Below are 20,684 nucleotides of genomic sequence, written 5' to 3' on the forward strand. Positions count from 1 at the left end.
CCCCACCCGCGGCCCCGCCCACCGACCCCTCCCGCGCGGGGCGCAACAGATGACGCTGCGGCGCGGGAAGATGGCGGCGGCCGTAGCGAAGGGCGTCGTGGTCGCGCTGCGGAGAAGCAGGTATGGCCACGGCGGGCGGGACGGCACCGGGCTGCCCGGCGGCGAGGGGGCTGTGGCCGGGGGCGAAGCGGCAGTCGCTGTCTGACAGCCGGCACCGCGGGGGCGGGGGGCTGCAGCCGCCCCTGCCTCTCCGGCCGCCTCGTTCGCCGGCGTGCCCCTGCCGGGGTGGAAACGCGGCTGTTTCTGGTGCCTCGGCCCTGTTCCCTGGGCATGTGCAAGGGGCCTCGTCCTCCTTCCCCAAGCTGGAAAGCCAGATGGAGATTTTACATTTTTTAAGACAGGAGAGCGTGTGACCTTGTGTAAACTTAACTCGGTTTCGTGGTCTGTAGTTGTCGGTGTCTGAGTGTTGGGTAGACGTTGGTAGGTGGGGGCGGCTGCTCCCCCTAAGGTTGTGTAATCCCCGGGGGAAGGGTGGCCGTGAGGAGAAGCAGCTCGCGGGGAACCCGACAGCCCTTTACAGGAGATATTCTCTAACAGCTTATGCTTTTCGTAGTAATGGAGAAGTCTTAAGAATACCGTTTCTAGGATGCAGTTCTGCGTTCTTGGGTAGAACACACCACCCGCTCGCTCCGCGCAAGCACCCCATGCTCATGGCCTGCCGGGACGACCGGCCGCGGGGCCCGGCAGCGGCGTGTTGTCCCCCGTCCCCTGACGGCTGAAGCCGCCAAGGGGCTGAGGTGGACGCGGGATCCCGTCGGGTGGCAGAGGCAGGAGGCCAGCGCTCTCCTGCACGTTTGTAGCCATCAACACCGGGCTGTCAGGGGCAGGGGAGGCGAGGCTGACAGTAAACTATTCAGTCATGGCATCTTTACCTACGTTTAGACAGATTTCAGAGTAAGGAGGAGACTGCTTTTCCCATGTTGGACACAAAAAGCAATGTCGATAAGAACTTAGGGTCTGCGATTAATTATTGCATCCTTCCTCTGTGGTGATCCGCCTGCTGAAGTACAAAGTCCCGGTATGCCATGCTCTACCTTGGCGCATGAACAGCTCCAGGATGCTCCTGTGAAGCCAGCACAGCTAATTTTGTTCTGGCTGTGCATTTTTTCTCAAGGTTATTATGTATCAAGACTAATCTATGTCATGAGAATACTAGTGCTTTAGGCTGTAGCTAACTTTGAATATTCCCCCCCCCCCCCCCCCCCGAATTTTTAGGGTTCTAAAACTTTTCTGGTAAATTTAAGTCTAATGCTAACTGGATTAGTTCTTATTATTTTTTAGTCCCTTAGAAGTAGCCCACAGGCTACTTCAGTAAGCTACATCAGCTTACTGATGGGTAAGTAGTCCTGTTATGCCAGGTGTTTTAATATGTTGTAAAGCAGGCCTCTTAAGACCGCAAATTAGTGTAGGTCTGGTGTGTGACCCAAGAGGATCAGCTGACCTCATTGTTCATGGTAAAATTACACCATGTTGCTATGTAAAACATACAGGTTCTGCAGCAGTGAGGGATGCTTTTTCTGGCTTGCTAAGGAAAGAATATCCTGGGAGATGATGCAGCAGCATGGCATGTTTAGCACCTGTTTACAGGAATCCCTGTTTTCGGGAGGGACTGTCCTGTCACATTTAGGTTAATACAGTGGTTTTAGTAGAGACCATGAAGGTGAAGGGCAGAGTGAAATATTGACACCATAGTATCCTTATATACTTGAGAATAAGTGAAAACTATAGCTATTTGTCCTTGGCTACCATTAAAACATTGTTAGCAAGTGTCTACAAGTATCATTATGTGATTTCTCACCAAGAAATCTCCTGTTCCTAGATTCTTTTTCTAAATAAAGACATAACTTCTATATGTAACTGAGTAGACACTTGAAACTAATTCTTAAAATCCTTAATAATCACTTCCTGGAATTGAATCACCTGAAATGGTGCAGTAGCTTGTAAGCTAATGAAGTAATTCTGTACTCAGCATGTGTCTGATCAAGAGCAGATGAAAGGTCAGAGAGACAAATGAAGACATTCCTGGGATGCAAATGCCACAGCCGGGATGAGTGGGCTGCACAAAGACCTGCCAGGCCTGGTCCTTCCCAAGGGACGGAACCTGTTGGTGTGAGAACATTGTCTCTCTCCTGCCCTGGCTCAGGCGTATGATCCCATCGAACAGCAGGATGTGGTGTTGCCATGCCTTCTTCAAGTACTTGTCTAAATGTGCTTATTACAGACTTTGAATAGGATTAGTTCTTGTACAGTTGGATAGACCCTTTTCAGATTTTTAAAAAACATTAAATGAAATGTTATATGTTAAGCATATGAAAAATCCCAGTGGAACCATGTCCCTGTGTTGGCCAATTATAAGTCTGTTCTGTATGTTTTCAGAGTGGCAGAACCATGCACGTTACAGTTCACCAGCATACAGAGTAGTAAGACAAACTCTAAAGAAGAGCTTCTGTGCCTGGCAGCCTTTTTACTTTTTCAGCTGTACCAGTTGGTCTATTAAATGACATCACTTCTCCATAGAATCCATAACTGTTCTGGGTACTTCTCCTCCCCTCCAGCATGGCGAGGAAGAAGACACATGAAAACAATTCATAAGTGTCTTGTAAGATTGCTGCTGTTGTAGGAGGTTCCTAAATGACTCCCCTGTGCAGCAGCCTGGTGGAAATGGAATAATCCCAAGTGCTCAATGATCATTACAAAATTTACCACTATGTTTGCAAGCAATGTTTTTGATCAGCATGACTTCCCTTTGTCCACTATAAGCATTAGCTTTGAATGGAAGTAAATACGTTAGTCATGTTGTTACAGAAGGTTATGATGCTTGTGTGATCACATCATTCCCTATAGGGAGAGAAATCTTGTTTTAAACATTTTTTGTTTTCCCCAGCAAAATAAAAGTAATGTACAGACCTTAAAGGAGTTGTTTGCATGCTGCTGGATAAAATTGGTCTATGTTAAACTGGAGGCAGATTTAGAGAGTAGTAACTCTAATCAGTTCTAGAATCAATTAAAAAAAAGAAAAGAAAGAAAAAATTAACATATTAGTAAACATGTAGGCCAGGACAATGCATAAACCAAGATGAAATTACATTATATTAGCTTGTTTTTTTAAAAAGACCCAAGTTGTGTTCACAATTACAAACATTTTAGAACTCCAAAGAGGCCAAGATACAGTACATAATGACAACATAACTAGTTGCCTGAAAAGCGTTATTGCCAAGATAAGCATTTAAAATACTCAGAAGAGCATCATTGTTACATTCGAATTAAGCTCAAGAAGAACATCTGTCAATATTTGCTAAGAAAAGATACAATAGATACAACATTAAATATCTGCAGGAGCAGTTGGATTGTCAGGGCTTTTTTGTATTTTTGGGGGGAAGGAATAGGCTCAATGGGAATTTTATGATACTTTGTGGAGACTTTTTCCTCTGTCGTTCACCTTCTGAATATAAGATAATCATTACATTGAACTGCTTACATTTTCATTATTAAATATTTGTACTTAAGCAACTGCTTCTTGTTTGTTGTATTTACAGTTTGCTGCCTAGCTGTAACTTCCTTATACGCGAGAACCTGTGTGTTAGAACTGGAGTCCTGTGGAAGCAGCCACCTTCTAGGTCATTTTTCAGTGGTAAGTGAAGGCTTGTATCTACCCAGTGTTTTTAAATTCAGGGTTACTCAAAGCTAGCCAAATTACAGTCATGTGTTGGTGAATATGAAGTGCTTGAGATTAAAGCAGAAGTCTGGCATCAGAGACCTATTCAATTCATGGCATTTCCATGGACACAAGCTTGCAAATTATGCTTTACTCCATTGGTGTGTTTGTTTTCCAGAGAGTAAAAGTGTATTTACCTACTTCATAATATTCCTTATGAAGTGTTATTTATTGTTTCTCACCTATTTTGGAATATTTGGATAGCAAATATAGCAATAAAAATTAAAAAACAAACAAACAAAACCCAACAAAATAATTTCCTTTAACAAGAGGGGCATTTTAGACAAATAGCTTCCCTAGCCAAGGTTGAAAGCTGCTTCTCTCTTATTTTAGAAGTGCCATCTGTTCCACAGTGAGTTCATAGGTACGAGGAGCCTTGCAAGAGATGCGAATCTGGACAGCAGTTTAGATGCTGTAGTATCCAGAGCAGTATTGGCTAAAACTGGAAAGGCAGAGCTGATCTCATCTGGGAGCTGTCAGCCTCCCAGATCAGGAATACCTCCACTGGGGCTTATTAATAGGCCACACAATTGTGTATTTTCTGCGTCATTATCCTCATTAATTTTGTTCACTCTCACTCTGCTATACCTGTGTGTGTTTATCAGAAAGTAACTGGCTTGCTTTATCATTGTGGCACCTGCTGCCCTAGTGGTCTCTTTGAAAGTACCCCCTTAGAGGGTATTTGCCTTTTTTTAAGCTTCTTTGATGCTTTGACAATCGTCCTTTTCACTGGGATTATCACTTCTGAAGAAACCTGTGTAACGGGGCCAGCAAAAAAGGAGGAGCTAGGATAATAAACAGCTGCTACAATTCTGTTTTGTCAATCCCCACCCCCACCCCAAGGGGCATCTATATTGGGATCTGTTTCCATCTTCCTTGGCAATATGTTTTTTGACAAGTTTGCTATTTTATTAATATGTTCAAACATTACAATAGCTGGGCAGCTCTGCATCCTTCATATGTGCCTTACTGCATGTCAATACAGTACAAATGCGCCTTTTTCATATCATCCATCTCGGCAGACTAATGAATCAAGTTTTTCCCCTGTGAGCATTTTTGTACAACTTAACAACATACTGTGAACTAGGAGCTAGTCATTTAATAACAGTGTCACTTCCTCGGCTTCATTAGGTCAGTTGTATGCAAAATGAGGGATTTCATGTGTCCCTGTACTCCCTACTCTCAATAACTTAAAGTAGAATATTTTGTAAAGCAAATTTAATCAGATAGGCTGTGATACTAATAACAGGTGCCAGAGGAAGGAGGACTATGGGGAAGAGCATATATGATGGAATCTCTTTACATATAGCTCTTAAACTTTTCCAAACATATACATTTTTTTCTAGTGAAGGTAATCTCTGTATAGCAAATTAAAACTCATTAAACACAGATTTATTTTTCTTAATTAGCTTCTGCACATTACTAAGTTTTCTGAGGAGTCTACAGCTGAAAAAATGACTTTTTTAAAGACACAATACAGTTTAGCAGGGAGATTCGTGTTAGGAAAAGTGTTTTTGTATTAAAAAAACCAAACACTCTGAACTTGCTGAGCCAACAGTTCCCTAACTTCCCACACCTACATCATATCATTCTCTTTCATTTCAAAATTTGAAACTTTTTTTACATCATTTTAATGGTTTTGCATGTCCTGCAATATTTTTCAAGTGTTTTGTTGCTCTGGAGTATATCTAGCAGGACAGCAGCCCCAAACAGCGTGCCAGGCATGCTTGTGTCTTTCTTTTGCTGGATAATGTAATGAAGGTGACGCATAAGAGTCTGCATGTATGTTGGCTGAGAGATCTTTGTAATAGCGTAGTTATGAATAATGAGCCTGACAACTAGAATGATAACCGCTGTCAACCTGAGAGCCAGCGAAATAATGTTCTATGTGAAGCGACTGACTGAGAAGGACACCATCAAGCTTAACATATAATGGATAATAAGAACGTAACAACATGTACCAGGTAGGGATTTGTTGGAAACCCTTCAACTGTGTTACCTGCTTTGTAGTGCAACTCTTATCAGCTATTCAGACCTCAGCAGTTTTACAGGCCTGTAAGAAAAGTTGTAAGTATCCTTTTATATTTCAATCTGTACTTGGAACTTTAGTAAATCAGGAAGTCAAAGTATGTTTACATAAAATATTTAAGACCTGATTAAAATGGTGCTTGCACTTGGAGTTACTCTAGCTGAGTAATGCTGTGAAGATAAAATATTATTGTTTGGTTTTAATAAAGATTTGTTTGAAACTAGTAGCATATGTGTTATCGTATATTAGTGTAACAACTGCATACAGTCTTCAATTTTTGTCTCCTTGCCAGCTGAGGTACTGATCCTATTTTCTATAGACGTTTCTTTGGGTTAACTTGCCTGTCCAAATCCTTTGTCTGGCGTGTTACATATGGATATTTCATTATAAAATATGCTTATGCAGATTAATAGAAACAGCAGCTCTTTGTTGTCTAGAAAGGAAAGTTAATCCTTACAGAAAAAAAATCTGGGAGGCTGAGAAATATAATGCGAAATTGTTGATCACATGGAAGGAGGGTCATTTGAAGTTAGTTTTGAACAAATTAACTTTTCAGCCAGCCATTTTCTAATCCATTGATATTTCAGATTCTCATTTGGTTTTAAATCTAGATGACTTGCAAATGATGTCATTAGGAAGAGAGGATAACTTTTCTTTAGTTTTATATCTACTCCTTACAATGGCGGCCTCTAGGTGTTTGTATCCTTTCCTAGAAGAAATTCTTAATTTGGTCAGAGTAACAAAGCAATATTTGTATCAATGCATCTGATTGCATAGACTGCAGCATGCCTTCCATTATGCATTTTGCTTTCTCATCCTGCGTTTTTTTAATGTTTTTGAGGCAATGAGTCTTTCATCTGTTCCAGAGGAGGAAATTGTTACTTTCTTTTTAGTCTCATTTGCTGAATATACTCAATGTTGAAGAGAAATCTGAAAAAGGTCAGCCTTATCTGTAAGAAGTTCAGATTTAGGGTTCAAAGCATCTAAAAATATGTTATAGTATGTTAAAAGTCTTACACCTTTTTCCTCTGTTCTGGGCTTGTTTCTGCTGGCTCATGTGCCAAGACATGAGCTTTCCTCACGTTCTTATGCTGCTTGCCAGCGAGCTGCAGTATGTTAGTATCATTACAGAACGTGATGTTCAGCTGAAATCTCTAAACAGCGCCAACTGCATGAACATGGTATTGTTGCCAGAATCAGTAACTAATCTTTTTGTTTTGGAATTTGTAAACTACTTGTGTGAATTTCATTGATGTCTGAAAGGTGTGGAATTTTATTTTGTATGGGGGGGAAAAAAAGGCTTAACAGCAGCGTGTTGGATGTCTTTGCCAATGATTGTATTTTGGATGCCACTTACAGAAGTGCTGTTGCATTGATGTTGGAGAAGGGGGAAAGTCAAGTCTTCAAATCATTTATCAAAAAATTAAATTGTTTGCTGTGGCTTGTGGAACACCGAATGGTTTGGTCTCTAGCACAGGGAGAAGAATGTTCACATTGGTGTAATCGATAGAGGCTTTTGAAGTGGAAACAGCATCTCCCTGGATACAAGCCAGAAAGAGTGTTCCCACTGAGGGTTTTGGTGTGGGAATTTGCGAAGCTCTGGTGAAATAGCTGAGCAGCTTTGCTAACTTAGAACCAAAGATGTGGTGGGAAGGGAGTTACAGGCTTTAAAGCTAAAGATTATAATTGGTCTCTGTTCAGACATTTCTCTTGAAATAGTGATGCCAAGTTGAACGGTTGTAGAGTTTTTGTAAATTAAAAATAAATAAAGACTTTATAAACATTTATCGGTTCTAAGTTATCCCTGTCCTTTACTGAGTATTGTTCTTTAGAGTAGAATATTTTCTAGAATCTTAACTGCAACTGTAGTGGCTGCCTTGTTTGCTGTTGGGCTCTTTTTCTCCAGTAAGAATAAAGCTGTTTTCATATTATAATGTATTCTAAGACACAGAATTTGAACAGTGTTTTAAATCAAATATTCAGGAACGAAATGAGCAAAAATATTATTTGGTAAAACAAAGTGTGAGCAAGAATTATTGGGCATTTTTTTGCAGCATAATAGATGAAGAATAGCTGAATGCTTTTAATCTCTCCACTACTTAGAAGTAAAGCTTCTCCCAGATTGCTAAGCCATTACGCTTTGTCTCTATGTGTGCCTAGAAATAGATTCGGTGTTTACTGAATTCTTTTAGTTGTTAATGCATCCTTTCATAGTCAAACCCTAAGCCTGACATTGGTGGAACAAGATAGTCCATTGTTTTTGATTCCGGGCTCATCCATGGTAATGATTGTTGTGGAAATGACACCAGTCAGTATCCGAGAATTAATTCCTTTGGGCATTTTCTCTGTCCGGTAGTGACTTGTGCTTATTGCTGAGAACCTTCAGGCTGACTGTAATACAGAAAGCAGCATGGTCTAATACCTCCTTATCCCATTATGCCTGAACATATTTGTTTTCTCAGAAGATTTTGCAAGGGAAGTACTTCCCACCACTGTGATGGCCCTGTGCGGCTGTCCTGACGCATAGTGACAGTGCTACGGTGTGCATGTATCTCACAGATGACATGCAGGGCTTCTGTCATGCAGGAGGAGCTTGGTAGTTCTCAGTAAGAAACAGATGTTAATACTAGATGTAATTTTTTTCCTGTGTGGTGACCTGTATTACAGGAGAAGTGTGCCTATTATCCTGTTTACTAAACCCACACTAAAGCAGCTTGTCATGTCCTTCCCTCTTCCAGTTAGCTGCACAATTTGGGGATTCCCTAACTAATTATAATGAAAGCTACAGGTTGTTCCCCAGCAACTGATTGTTCTGTATAGTAACAACACAGAAGATCCGATAGTTGGAGACCAATGATAGTGCTTTCAGGCAGGTCATTTTATATATTTTGAGGAAGAATGTTGGAGGGATGGGGTGGGTAAGGGATGAGGTTAAAAACACAGATGATCAGTTAATCGGCTGGGTTTCAGTAGCTTGGTAAACTATGATAATTGGAGTACTTACGAGCATATATATTACCTCAGTTGACATCCCTCACTGCACATAATAGCTTTTCCTTGACCATGTAGTTCTCTTTCCTGAAGTCTGTGTTTTTTTTCTGTTACAGACAGGAAGAAGCTTCATACTGCTCCAGTAGGGCAAGTCTTCCGGCTGCGCCCCTTCCATGTTCTGGTAGCTACAGGTGGGGGATATGCAGGATACAGAAAATATGAGGATTACAAGTTGGAACAGCTGGAGAAGAGAGGCATAGAGGTGCCTGTGAAGCTTGCGAGCGAGTGGGAGGTAAGACACTTGGGGCAATTTTGCTTCTGCCATGTTTGATGCAAAGCTCCTTTGCTTTCATTCCAACAAGGGAATGTTTAATTTGTCCTCTACTGCCAATGTATTTATGACAAATCATGGAACTAAAGTTTCAGCCACTTAACTGTCATTCTGGCTGAAGTCAATGTAATGATACATTAGGAACTGCTGGCGTCTCCTCCATCTTTTAGTATGGCTGACACTTTATTTTTTTTTAAATACTTGTCAAATCAGCTGTAGAGGGAGTTATTAATCAAGTGATTGTATTACATATTTTGAATAAAAACATGTCTGGTAGGCATTGAATTGTTCAGATGGAAGTCATGTAGTCCAACCTCTTGCTTAAAGCAGGGCCGACACTGAATTCAGACCAGGTTACTCAGGACTTTGTCCTCTTGGGTCTTAAAAATTTCTAAGGACAGAGATTCCACAGTGTCTCTGGGCAGCCTGTTCCTACAATGGCTGTATCTCCTTTGAAATATTAAGTATATTGTACAACTCTGTGTTAAGCACAAAATATATGTGGTATTCTTCCAAACAGCCAGGTGAGTGCCTGCTTCAGTGCCATTTCTGAAGGCAAGGAGTTAAAAATCGTAGGATTGCAGGATTGTATAGGAGATGCTTCAGTACGACCTTTAGCATCCCAGTTACTTTGCATTCCTGAGCACACTGCCAGTTTGTGAATGGTTTGGCCACATGCCTGTGGGGGACTAGGCTGGAATCCCTAAATTCGTTTTCACTAGTGACCCAAATCAGACATGATCCAGACAGGCCAGATGCTAATAGCTTAGGCCATGATAGCTCCTGAGAATTTGTCTGTAAATCTGTCTTCTGTTTATTCATTTCCTGCTGAAGCTTATTTCAAGTAGGTTTTATGCTCTAATTAAAAAAGACTGGTAATTGTGCATGGAGTATGTATTTAAAAAGGTAACGTCAATTCAGTTTTGATATGCGAAAACAATTTTTTTTATTGTTCATACTTTTAGGTATGAAATTGGGTAACTTGTTTTCTTTCATTATGCTGATAAGCTGGTTTGTTATTATTTGATGGTTATTATTTGGTGAAGCTACGAGCGTTGCTTTCAGTGAAACAGCTCTAAAAGGTTTGGGTTTTTTCAGTGGGGAATCACACAAACAGTTTCAAACTGATAAGCAGGGCTCCAAATGCAACAGATACCACTGCTAGGAGATGCTAAGAAGGTCTCCTAGTCCTCCCTGGTATGCGTAAGTTCTGTTGAATGCTTCTCTGGGAGGGAAAGGAAGCTTGGCAGTTTTGAGGAAGAAGAGAATCTGTGTTTAGACATTGCAACAAATATTCCAAACAATGAAAGATTCAAGAAGAATAAGAGCTGCATTGTTCCTTTTATTGGAAAGTAGAGTGCCTTTTTGCTGACCTATTATTTTCCATTATTCTGTGTATTACACCCCTGGAAAGCATACTTAGGAGCATAGAGTGTGGAAAGGAGGGGCGTCATCTTGTTTGTAGAGGAGAATAAGCCTTTGCATAGGCAAAAAGGCCAAGTGCAGTTTGAACGGGCTTTGAAAGAGTAATCCAGAGCAAGAAACTGCTGCAGGTGCTCTCTCTGCCGAGGCTGCTGCTGCGAAGCTCTGATTCCACAGTATTCATGTTCATGGGAGAACAAGCACCATCCTCCACCTGCCGGCTTGGTGTGTGAGGCAGATTCCCCTGCTTCCGAGCAGAAGACAGGGATATGAAAGAGGTAATCGTTGTCATGTTATGCAAGCAGAGAAGCTCTCCCTGTTGCAGAGGACCTGCATGTCCTAGGAGTGTGTATAGTTTTTGATGGAATTAAAAAGAGCATACTCCTATGGTTTTGCTTTGTTCATACTTCATAGAGGAACGGGGCAGGGGGAAATGAATCTGTTTTAAGTCAAGTGTCCTTTAAGTTTTTCCACAGGGAAAGGCAAAACATTGTTTCTTTAGCAGAGACCTTTTCTTCCTGTAATTTTCTTAGAGACATTAGGTAGCTAATAGCTTGAGCCGATTAACGCCTTAGTGTGTCGCCCACTGTGAATACCAGCGAGGATCAGCTTTCATTTAATTAGATGAGGTAAAGCAGAGGGCTTGGAGAGAGACAGATATTTATCAGAGGGATGGGAGCTTATTGTTTCAAATCCTTGCTGTCACAGGACATTTCCTGGCTGGAATCTGCATGCATGGCATGCCATTCATGTGCTAACTAGAGGCACTTTGCCTCTTCTCACCTGGGCACTGGGGCAGTGGTGGTATGGGATCAGAGAATTAGTCGGGGAAACCTGGGCCAAAGAGTGTGTGTGGCTGAACAGAGTGACCAGGTGAACAAGTTTTCCTCTAGAGAAAGGAACTGCTTGTAGCTGACCTTTGCTTCCACGGTATGTTCCGTCTGTGTAAGCGAAAAGCGGTGACGTGCAGCAGGAAGAGCGCCGTGAACCTCTGAGGGAAGTGAGCTGTGGTGACGTCTGAGGGCACAGACAACAGATTAATACCCGGTTCTGTCCTGTTTGAACCTCAGCTTATTGTCACAGGCCACAGTTTTTAAAAACAGCATAATTCAGTGTGGAAGTGCTTGAGTATAGGTTTAGGATCTTGATTCTCAGAGGTAAGAACAATACAGAAGGTGCTTTTATTGGCCCAGAGGAGACAGACATTTAGTGTTATGGTAAGAGCTGTGTAACAAGCTCAGGAAGAGCTAATTGTGGAAAATCTCTGGTTATTTTTTTTATCCAACTTTGGGAGAATGAACCATAACCTCCAGTTGGTTGGTCTGTCACTCTTCATTCTTGCTCCCATGTTCAGAGTTTTATTTGAGCAAACATGCAATTATATAAAAATGTCTTGTAGTGTGGCCCAACACACGTGGCAAAGATGGTCAGAAAAATGCTGAAAGGGGTGAAATTTCGGCAACATCAAAATGTGTGAATGGTGTGATGGTGTAAATGTATTTCTGTCCTGTCCTGGAGAGGTGGACTGAACGAAGTCAGCTCTGACCAGAACCTGACCCGTGAGGTGACTTTCTGGCTGTATCGGTCAGTTCTCTCTCCTACACGGAGCAGCGGCCCTCGGCGTTTCAGGAGCACGTTGCGAGGCCGCCGTGTGCTTTCCTGCCCGCGGGCCGGTGCGGGGCCGCGGCGGGAGGCCTCCCGGGGCGCGGGGCCGTGCCCGGCACCGCCGCTTCCCGCCCGGCTCTCGGGACTGCGGGTACCCGCACCCCCCCCCGCGGCAGCCCCTTCCCCACCCCGGCGCCTTCTCTCCCGTCTCCTTCCCGTGGCCTGGCTCCTCCTCCCGCGGGGGCCGGGGCCCCGCAGGCCGCCCCGCCAGTGGCCGGGAGGCGAGGCGGGGGAGGGCCGCCCGCGCCGCGCCTTAAGGCCGGGCCGGGACCGGCGGGGAGCGAGCGGGAGCGCGGGGCGGCGGCGTCTCCTGCTCGGCCGTGCCGGTACCGTGCCGCCGGAGGTAGGTGGGGGCCCGCCATCCCGGGCCCTGCCCTGCCGGAGCGGGGGCCCGCCGGGCCGGGCGCGGGGGGCCGGGGCGGGCTGGCGGCCCGCTGCTTTGTTCACGTGTCTTGAAAACTTGCTGCGGGCGGGCGGCATCGCCCGGCGGGCCCGTACCGGGGGAGGGCGGGGAGCCGGGCCGAGGGGAGCGGGGCGGCGGCCGGCGGGGACGCGCTGCGGGCCGGCGGCTGCGGCCGGCGGGGCTTCCTCGGGCGCTGGAGGCTTCGGGAGGGGTGTTCCAAAGGCTCGGCCCTCTCGTGACTAACCTCCCAGCGAATTTAAACAAAATCGGGTCTTTTGGGGCAGCGTTATCAGGGTTCAGAGTCCGGCGGTGCGGTTCCCCCGTGGCAGTCCCCGGCCGTGGGGCCCCGGGAGGATGTAACGGCCGGGAGCTTCCCTTAGAGACCCCTCACAGACAGGGGGTTGGCTTTACAGGCACCTTAAGCTGAAATGTGGGGGTGGGGGTGGTGTGTCTTAACCAAGAAATTGAAAACACTACTGCAAAATAACGCAGTGTGGTTTAGTTGTCATCAATTTTCATGCCACTTTACAAAAGTAAATAAAACTTTTTTTCCTTGCTTCACAGAAGAGGTCTTTGAGACTATAAAACAGGCTTTTTGCACAGAATTCGGGTTTAAGTTTAAAAAAAAAACCACCGAACCGTTTTATGGCTTGCTTAAAATACGAGTTCTTCCCCTCCCCCCCGCAACTAAAACAGCGATGTAAAATTAGAGGAAAACGTTCAGAAGTTTTTTTTTCTTAATAAACTAAGAAAAAATACAGAAAGCCTTATTCTATGAAAAGTAAAGAATTTTAGAAACTAAAGGTAGGTAAAGCAGGGTGTGGTACATTTCATTAGGCCGGCACCGATAAATCCACGGAAAGCCGTACAGCTGGCCAACTCTTCCCTGGCCAAGCTGGAAGCGAAGGCGCTACTCGAAATTCACGTGGCCTTGGCAGACGCTAAGCCTGCGCTCGGGTTTCCCCAGCAATGTGAGCAGTTTTGTCATGCTCTTTCTCGGAGTTCAGGAGCTCCTGGTGGGGTGTTTCTCTTGCTGGGCTGACTCCGGAAAAGGTTGGGTGGGAGCGGGGATTACGAGTCTGAAATTAAACAGATACTGCTGGGAAAGGAATGGGGCCTTTAATAAACGGTCACGGAGTACCTCTCCCCTGATTGCAGGGCTTTACTTTTGCTGGTACTTAAATAGAACACAGCATTTGGATGCATAAGGTGCATTTTTTTAAATAGTAGCTCTGTTACCAGATGTAGAAAGTGTGACCAGAGGGCTCTGAGCACTCTGGCTAGCACATTCCAAGCCTAATGATTCATGCTTATGTTTAGAAGGTTTGAAGTTCAGTTGCATATTAGTCTTTCTTGCTAATTCCTTGCTGTATTGTTTTTAAAAACTTGAGGGAAGGATTTGAGGTAGTAATGAAAAGACAAGTAATTAAATGGGGCTGCTGGATTTGATGCTTATTTGAGCTGACAGAGCAGAATGGTGTTGCACAGCTGGCAGATGAGCAGTTCTCTATTAGATAATAATTCTCTAGGGATCTATACCTGCTGGTAACAGCTGCTTTTATTTACCTAATACAGATTCTGGGCGAGTTCGGCCAGGTGGAGGACTTTGGTACTGATGTCCAACCTCCTACAAACCAGCAATCATAAGATTCTTGTCTAAGCTAACAACACAGGCTTTGTGGCACTGCCTGCATCACAAGAAGTCCAGCTATTGAGATACCATTATAGGAGTTCCTTTGTCATTAGCTGGTTGATCAGCAGTTCTTTTTTCTTTCCCCACAGAAAGCAGGTAAACTTGGGGTGGGTTTTTCATTTCAGCCTTCTTACACTGTAGGAACACTGTACAGGGCGGTGCTGGGCCAGCTGCAACAGGGATGGCAGCTTGCCATGTATGCCAGCGTTCAAGCAGGACTCGGGTATTTACATCTTGGTGAATATGATGAGGTCAGTAGAACAGCGAAACAGGTGATCTTACTCATTTGAACTCGGTTTTTCAAAGAAGTGGAGGGAAAAGAGCTTTTAACACCAATAATTTCTTCCTTCCTGGAGAGGAATCTCTCTTGCACCACGTTTTTTGTTTTGAACTGAAGAGTGGCAGTTCCTGCAGCACTGCGCTCTAGAACATTTCGGTATCCATTTGTTTTTAGGGAGCAGGTGAGCTATTTAACTTGGTCCATGCTTTCACAGAATCAGGCTTGTTCAGTCTAGAGTATAATAATTCTTGGAAATGTTTCAGGGGATAAGATTGAATTTCTGCTGAAAGAGCTTGTGGGTTTACCTCCCTTATCCTTAACGGAAAAGTGCTGAAGAAAATGTAGATAAGAGTTCTGTTTGCTCTGCTGTCGTTCTGCAAAGTCATGCATAGGCGAAGGTCCTCAGAGATCAGACCTTAGACCGGGGAGCAGGGCGCCAGCCTGGCCTGCGGGAGCCGGGCATGGCCGGGCGCTGCCAGCGCCCGCAGGAGGGCAGCCTGCGGGTTGGGGTGCGCTGCCTGCTCCCGCCTGGCCTTGCCAGTGAACGAACTCTCGTTTTGTGAAGATGCACGTTCAGTGTGAAAGGATTTTCATTTTGCTCTGCTAAAGCGCCTTTTGAAACAATGTTGTCAATTTACCTTGTTTCTAGTTAAAATTTAGTATTTAATGGTGGTTTCTCATGTTCCTGGCAGATCAAGAGCAATAGCTCCCCTGTGCTCCTCGTTGCATTTATTTGATTTTTGATGGGATTTGGGTAACTGCTTTCATCACTTTACTATACAGATGGCTTCGTTTCTGTGGTGTAGGAGTTTCTTGTGCCAGCCAGAGAAAGACGGAATGATATTTTCAATAGGAAAACAAAAAAAGTTGGCACAGGGCTCAGGGAGGAAGGAGTACATTTTGATTGCTTTCAGTTGATCTTAAATTTACCTTCTTTCAATTAACTGGATTTTTTTTTTTTAGATAAGCAATTGTTAAAATTCAGCTTGAACAACAAAACACACGCAGGTCTTGGAACTTCCTGAGACACAGAATATCATATTTTTCCATATATATACACACACGATATATTTACCATTTTTCTTCCTGAAAAAAAAATAATGTTCTAATGCAGGGACTCCAGAGGTGTTTCTAGGGAATATCGGTAATATTTGGAGTTGAAGGCCAATCAAAATACCCAATTCTTGCTAGAATATTTTCCTTTCGAGGCCTGAGGGGCGGGTATGCCATTAGCTAGTTAATTCGAGCCTTTCCTGCTGGCCCTCCAACTTCTGCCTCATCCTTAGTACAATACGACCCTTTCCCTCACAGCGGCGCACCAGTGCTCTTTTTGATCTGCTCTATTAAGCATACAGCTTTCATGGTGTTGAGAGAGCTTTGGAAAACAAGGATTTTTCTTTTTTAAACCCAGACTTTAACAGACAATGTAAGTGACATGGATAGCCACTAGACAGTTAGCCCCATAACTGTTCTGGGTATTTGGTTTAGTCTTGAGGTGAGGTGTAGCTAGCTGACTTCCACTTTCTGAGCCAGGGGTCTGGTTTCAATCTGGATCTGTGTTGGAGATTTTGTGTGCAGGGTCAGAGAGGGTAGTTTCCCCCTAGGTATGTTCAGAATGCTCAGATAGAAATACCACAGCTTTTTGTCTTTAAAATACAAACTGAAACAGCTTCCTTTACTCATGTTATGTATTTTAGTTCTACTGGACACAAAATCTGTGACAGTACCAAGAGTCGCATAGTAGATATGTTAACACTTCTTTTATACCTGATTCTTAAGCTGGCCCTAGAAGTGGCTTACTTCATCTCATATCTGGGTATTAATAGAAGAATGTCCTTTACCTGCCCCCTACGTGAGTCTTTTGAGATGGAAAGAGACTTCAGGAGATGGATGTTGGTGTCTGGCAAGGGCTGTAAAATAGAAGGATGTTCTTTTCCCGTTTTCTTCTTTCTAAGCTGGAAGCTAAGAGCAGGAAGGATTTTTGGTGCCCAGCAGTCCAGAAGTCTTTTAGTGGCAGCTACTGCACTGCAGAATTGAAGCTGGGAGTTATCTCCTCCTCTTCTCCACCCCACTCCTCCTCCCAGCCTCGGATTCAGACTGGCGCTGGGGTTAGCGGTGCAAGGCCAGCTGGCAGCTCATCTGACTGTAGTGCATCACTGCCCAGCAGCCTGAGACTGCAGGGTGTTTTCTGGAGAGTTGAGTTTCAATGGCCACCTTGACTAGCGAGAAGCAAGGACTGCTTATACGGACAGCTTGTTTTTATCTTGTGCGGAGTCGGCTTTGTAGTGGGATGTTGAAATATGACACAATGCCTGTTTGTTTGCAATAGCTGCAACCCTCGTAGCAGAGATTCAAGTGGGAAACAGAGGGGGAATCCAGAGACAAACCAGCGGGGGAATTAGGAACTGTGACGCCGTGTCCTCTCTCCTGTGCCGAAGGAAGCAAAGGAAAAGAGAGGTAGAGGAAAAAAGACTGAGCCTTGCAACCAACCGTCACCCTGACGATGTGTCAGTCAAACACCCTGCAGGGACCAGATCTGCACACAGGGAAATGGTGAGATGCTATAAAGCTTTATCTAACCCCCCACCCTCTTGCTACAACCTCCGCAAAGTTAAAATTCATGTCCGGAGGCTGCGTTCAGGGAACGGTGGCAGCAGCAGCTGTGCCGGGGACCAGCACCCACAATTGGAGAGCCCAGGCCCGGCTGGCTCTGCCGGTGGTACACCAAATAGGAGAACTCGTTTCAGGTACTGTTTAGTATTTTCTGCTTCTCAGGAACGGCGACTGAAGGGAGGGAGGATGGGAGGGTTTCTGGGCAGAAGGAGCGACGGCCATCTGCAAAGCTTTTGTTTGGCCTAATTACTATAAAGCTCCTTATGTATTGAATTGGCAGAGAAGGGCATGCTGTTATATGACAAGGGGAACAAGGAGGCTTTCATTCCTTTCTTTCTACTCTCCATCACTAGGAGAACAGAAAAATTAGCGAGGGACTGCTCTGAAACCAGGCCAAGGCAGCGAGAAGCCTGAGGCTCCGGAGCAGCGAGCTGCCAGGACGCAGCTCTGCGGGGATTGGTCTATGAGCGTCTGCAGTGAAGGGGGGGAGAGCGGCGGGAGGGGGAGCAGGACCTCAGTGCTCGGTGCTGCCAGCCCAGCAGCCTGGCTTCCACCTTCACCAGCCCTCGAGCAGACCGAAGGCTGGTGGATGGGGAGGAAGAATGCGAAGTGTCCCTTCTTATTCCCATGTCGAGTCAGTCCTGCCTCCTGCTGAGAAAGCTGGCTTCAACTCTGCTCAGGCAGCATGAAATCTCCTCAGGGCTTTTTTTTTTTCCTTTGCATTGTGATGCACAGATCGTTCTGGTTTTTATTTATTAACTCTTGGGAGAAAGAAGTTGTGCTCATGGCAGAAAAATCTCTGAGCCAAAAGCACCATCTTGCATCCCAAGATGGTGACAGTTGTACCTGCCTGCATGATATTTTAATTCTGATCCAAGTTTTGAAAAGAGCATGTGGGCAAGAAAATTTCCTTTTGATTTCCCAGCTTCTTTCCATCTTGGAAAGATGTACACAGTATCTTATAGTTCTTCCTTCATATCATATAACCCAGCGAGAGAGCAAGGTGTTCAGAGCAGCCAGAGCGTACGACTTCCAGGCTGTGTGCGTGCCTAGCTGCATCCGGGTCGCAGGCACTCTGCCTTCAGCAGTGCCGGGAGAGCAGTCTCTTAGCCAGGCTTAGTCATTACCCAGAAGATTTGGATATTTTGCCCTCAGGTAGGCACTTTCATTTGATAATGTGACCTCAGAAGTGCAATGGTTTCTTCATGAGTAGAAACCAAAGAATAAATGGGGACCTGAAGTGTCTCTCCCAGACCTCCTGCAAGGGTCTGAACTGAGGCCCATGATGTCCGTTGCTAATAAGATGAGCAGCTTTTCTCTCCAAGTTACAAGTTCAATCAATGTCTCCCCATGGCCATTTGTGCAAAATGAGTTTGCTCTCAGCCAGGACATCCACATCTCAGAGAAAAAAAAAAACAAAACACCAAACCAAAAAACCAAACCAAAACCATAGATGCAGTTGGTTATGAGGCAAAGGAGTTGGTTATTGGGCTATGGGGACTAGATTATCTTGTGGCACTAGCGGTATCAGCTTTGTCCATGTGTCCTCTGTTCAGAACCAGGGTACTCAGTGAAGGTTTCAGGACCTGGAAAGATGTCTTTTGGGATCAGTTATTTGTAAATTGTATTAATTAACTCAGGAGTGCCACTCCTGTGGTTTCTCAAGTAAGTGTTTGTTTCCTGAAGTTAGTGAATGAGCAACAGGTCTGTGTAAATTGGACTCTGAGGCACAACCTAGTCAAGATGCCTTCAACACATGAACCCTCTGAGGGACCTCAGTTTCTGAAGTTTCAAGGATTTCTTTCATCAGAGTATCTGTTCTTTCCTTAATGTTGCCCCTTCATAGAGTTCTCATTAAAAGTCCCAGCATCACAGATTCCTGGCCTTCAGCTTGTTGCTTGCTGTCTGCTCTGGCTATCCCACTGCTGGGGATGTAATCTTCTGATATTTGGAAGAAGAACCTTTGCTTGCTCTTATCTCCGCTGTAAACTCTCATTTTATGTTGTTAGTTAAATGAACCGGCTGTGACACTGTTTTCAGATGTCACCTGCAGGTGATCTTGCCTTTAATTTTTGAGGGTGTTGCTCATAAAATATGACCTGTGAGAGTGAATGCTGGTTTTTTGGACAGAGGATTTTTCTTTTTCTGTTTGGTTTTTGTTTGTTTTTTTTAAGGTAAACTAGTCTGTTTTTGGGAAGGGGAAGAACTGACCAAAATAAAGGAGCAAAGACTTGCAGAATCAATGTTTAAGAAAAGATTAGCAGGAGTAAATCATCCCCAGCTATCAGAAGATGGTGGTTCTGAGGCTGAGATGGCTGACCCTCTTATGTTGTGTATGTAATCTTTCAGGTTGCAATTTCCCCAGCTGGCCCTGAGGCGAAGGTTGGGCCAGCTAAGCTGTATGTCTAGGCCTGCTCTGAAACTCCGTTCTTGGCCTCTGACTATTCTCTATTATCTTCTGCCTTTCGGTGCTCTTAAACCGTTGACCAGAGTGGGATGGAGGCCTATGAGCAGGGTAAGTGTGAGCAGGTCTCTCTTGCGCTTCGTGTCTGTTAGCTGTTTTATACCGAAGGGAGTGGGTAGCAGCTGGCCGGAGAGATCTGGAACGTAGAATGGGCTTATGGTCACCAGTACGAAAGCAGGAGTTTTTACTGTTCGTAGCTGTGCTGACTAACTGCTTTGCAGACGAGTGATTTTCTTCAGTAGCAGATAATTTCTCCTCTGACGGTCTAGGGTTGACCCAGGAGAATGAACAGAAACTTTTGAATTAATTCAGTCACCTCAAAGTATCAATAAGGGAGACCAAAGGGTTTCTCCAGTTCCCTTTCCTGGCCACGTTGAAATGGTCTCTTGCTTTGTGTCACTCTTGCACAGAGAGGGTTTGCTCCTCGAGCTCTTTGAGAATTTGTGATCCAGCCTGTCCAAATGATACCCAAGGCTCTGCTCTGACACTCCCGAGAGCCGGGTGTAGGAAGCCTTGCACGCGGCTGTCCTCCGCACCCGTGCGATTTCAGACTGCAAGGCCACACAAATACTTCAACTGAAAACTGCAACAAAGTTGTCGTTAAGACTCTTGCATTGAACAGCTGTCGTTTGATCCCATCGATGTGAAAACCAGGCCCTTCTGAAGAGAAGGGGCTTCTAGGAAATCTCTTGACAATTTTTATGATTTTACAGTAATATCTGCATATTCTCAGGATTTGTGGGAAACGGAGCAAAATTTTAGAAATTAATACTGTATAAGGCACGTCAAATAAAATGGCAAAACATTTTTTTCTTCAGTACTTCAGCATATATAACCTAAGGTACTGCTGATCCGGAAGTTTTTATCTGAAGTACGATTAGGTTGGAGTTTTCCTTCTGAAATATCACTGTATTTTAATGTGAAGTGGGATGGTGATTTGTGAGTGACACCTTAATTCACTGTATCTGACAGGATGGACAGGCTCTCAGTGTGTGCTTCTGTTTGTGTTTATGGCTGT

At 44.4% G+C, this 20,684-nt stretch overlaps 1 protein-coding gene across 4 annotated transcripts in view; it reads left to right on the forward strand.

The window, feature by feature from the left end:
* The first annotated feature begins 39 nt into the window (after nucleotides 1-39).
* The window catches only part of PISD (phosphatidylserine decarboxylase), a 28,242-nt gene continuing 7,597 nt past the window's right edge, over nucleotides 40-20,684 (forward strand). Inside the window, exons 1-4 of one of the 4 annotated variants that reach the window (XM_064466371.1) lie at nucleotides 12,449-12,556; nucleotides 16,919-17,142; nucleotides 17,220-17,336; nucleotides 19,552-19,717. In XM_064466371.1, coding sequence (XP_064322441.1) covers nucleotides 17,093-17,142; nucleotides 17,220-17,336; nucleotides 19,552-19,717 — 333 coding nt within the window. In that variant the 5' untranslated portion in view covers nucleotides 12,449-12,556; nucleotides 16,919-17,092. Of the gene's footprint in view, nucleotides 121-3,596; nucleotides 3,692-8,911; nucleotides 9,088-12,448; nucleotides 12,557-16,918; nucleotides 17,337-19,551; nucleotides 19,718-20,684 lie in introns of those variants that run through there. The other 3 variants (XM_064466370.1, XM_064466372.1, XM_009515433.2) reach the window with 3 other exon arrangements.

Source organism: Phalacrocorax carbo, chromosome 15 (assembly GCF_963921805.1).
Source record: "Phalacrocorax carbo chromosome 15, bPhaCar2.1, whole genome shotgun sequence".
In the NCBI taxonomy this organism is placed as follows: domain Eukaryota; kingdom Metazoa; phylum Chordata; class Aves; order Suliformes; family Phalacrocoracidae; genus Phalacrocorax; species Phalacrocorax carbo.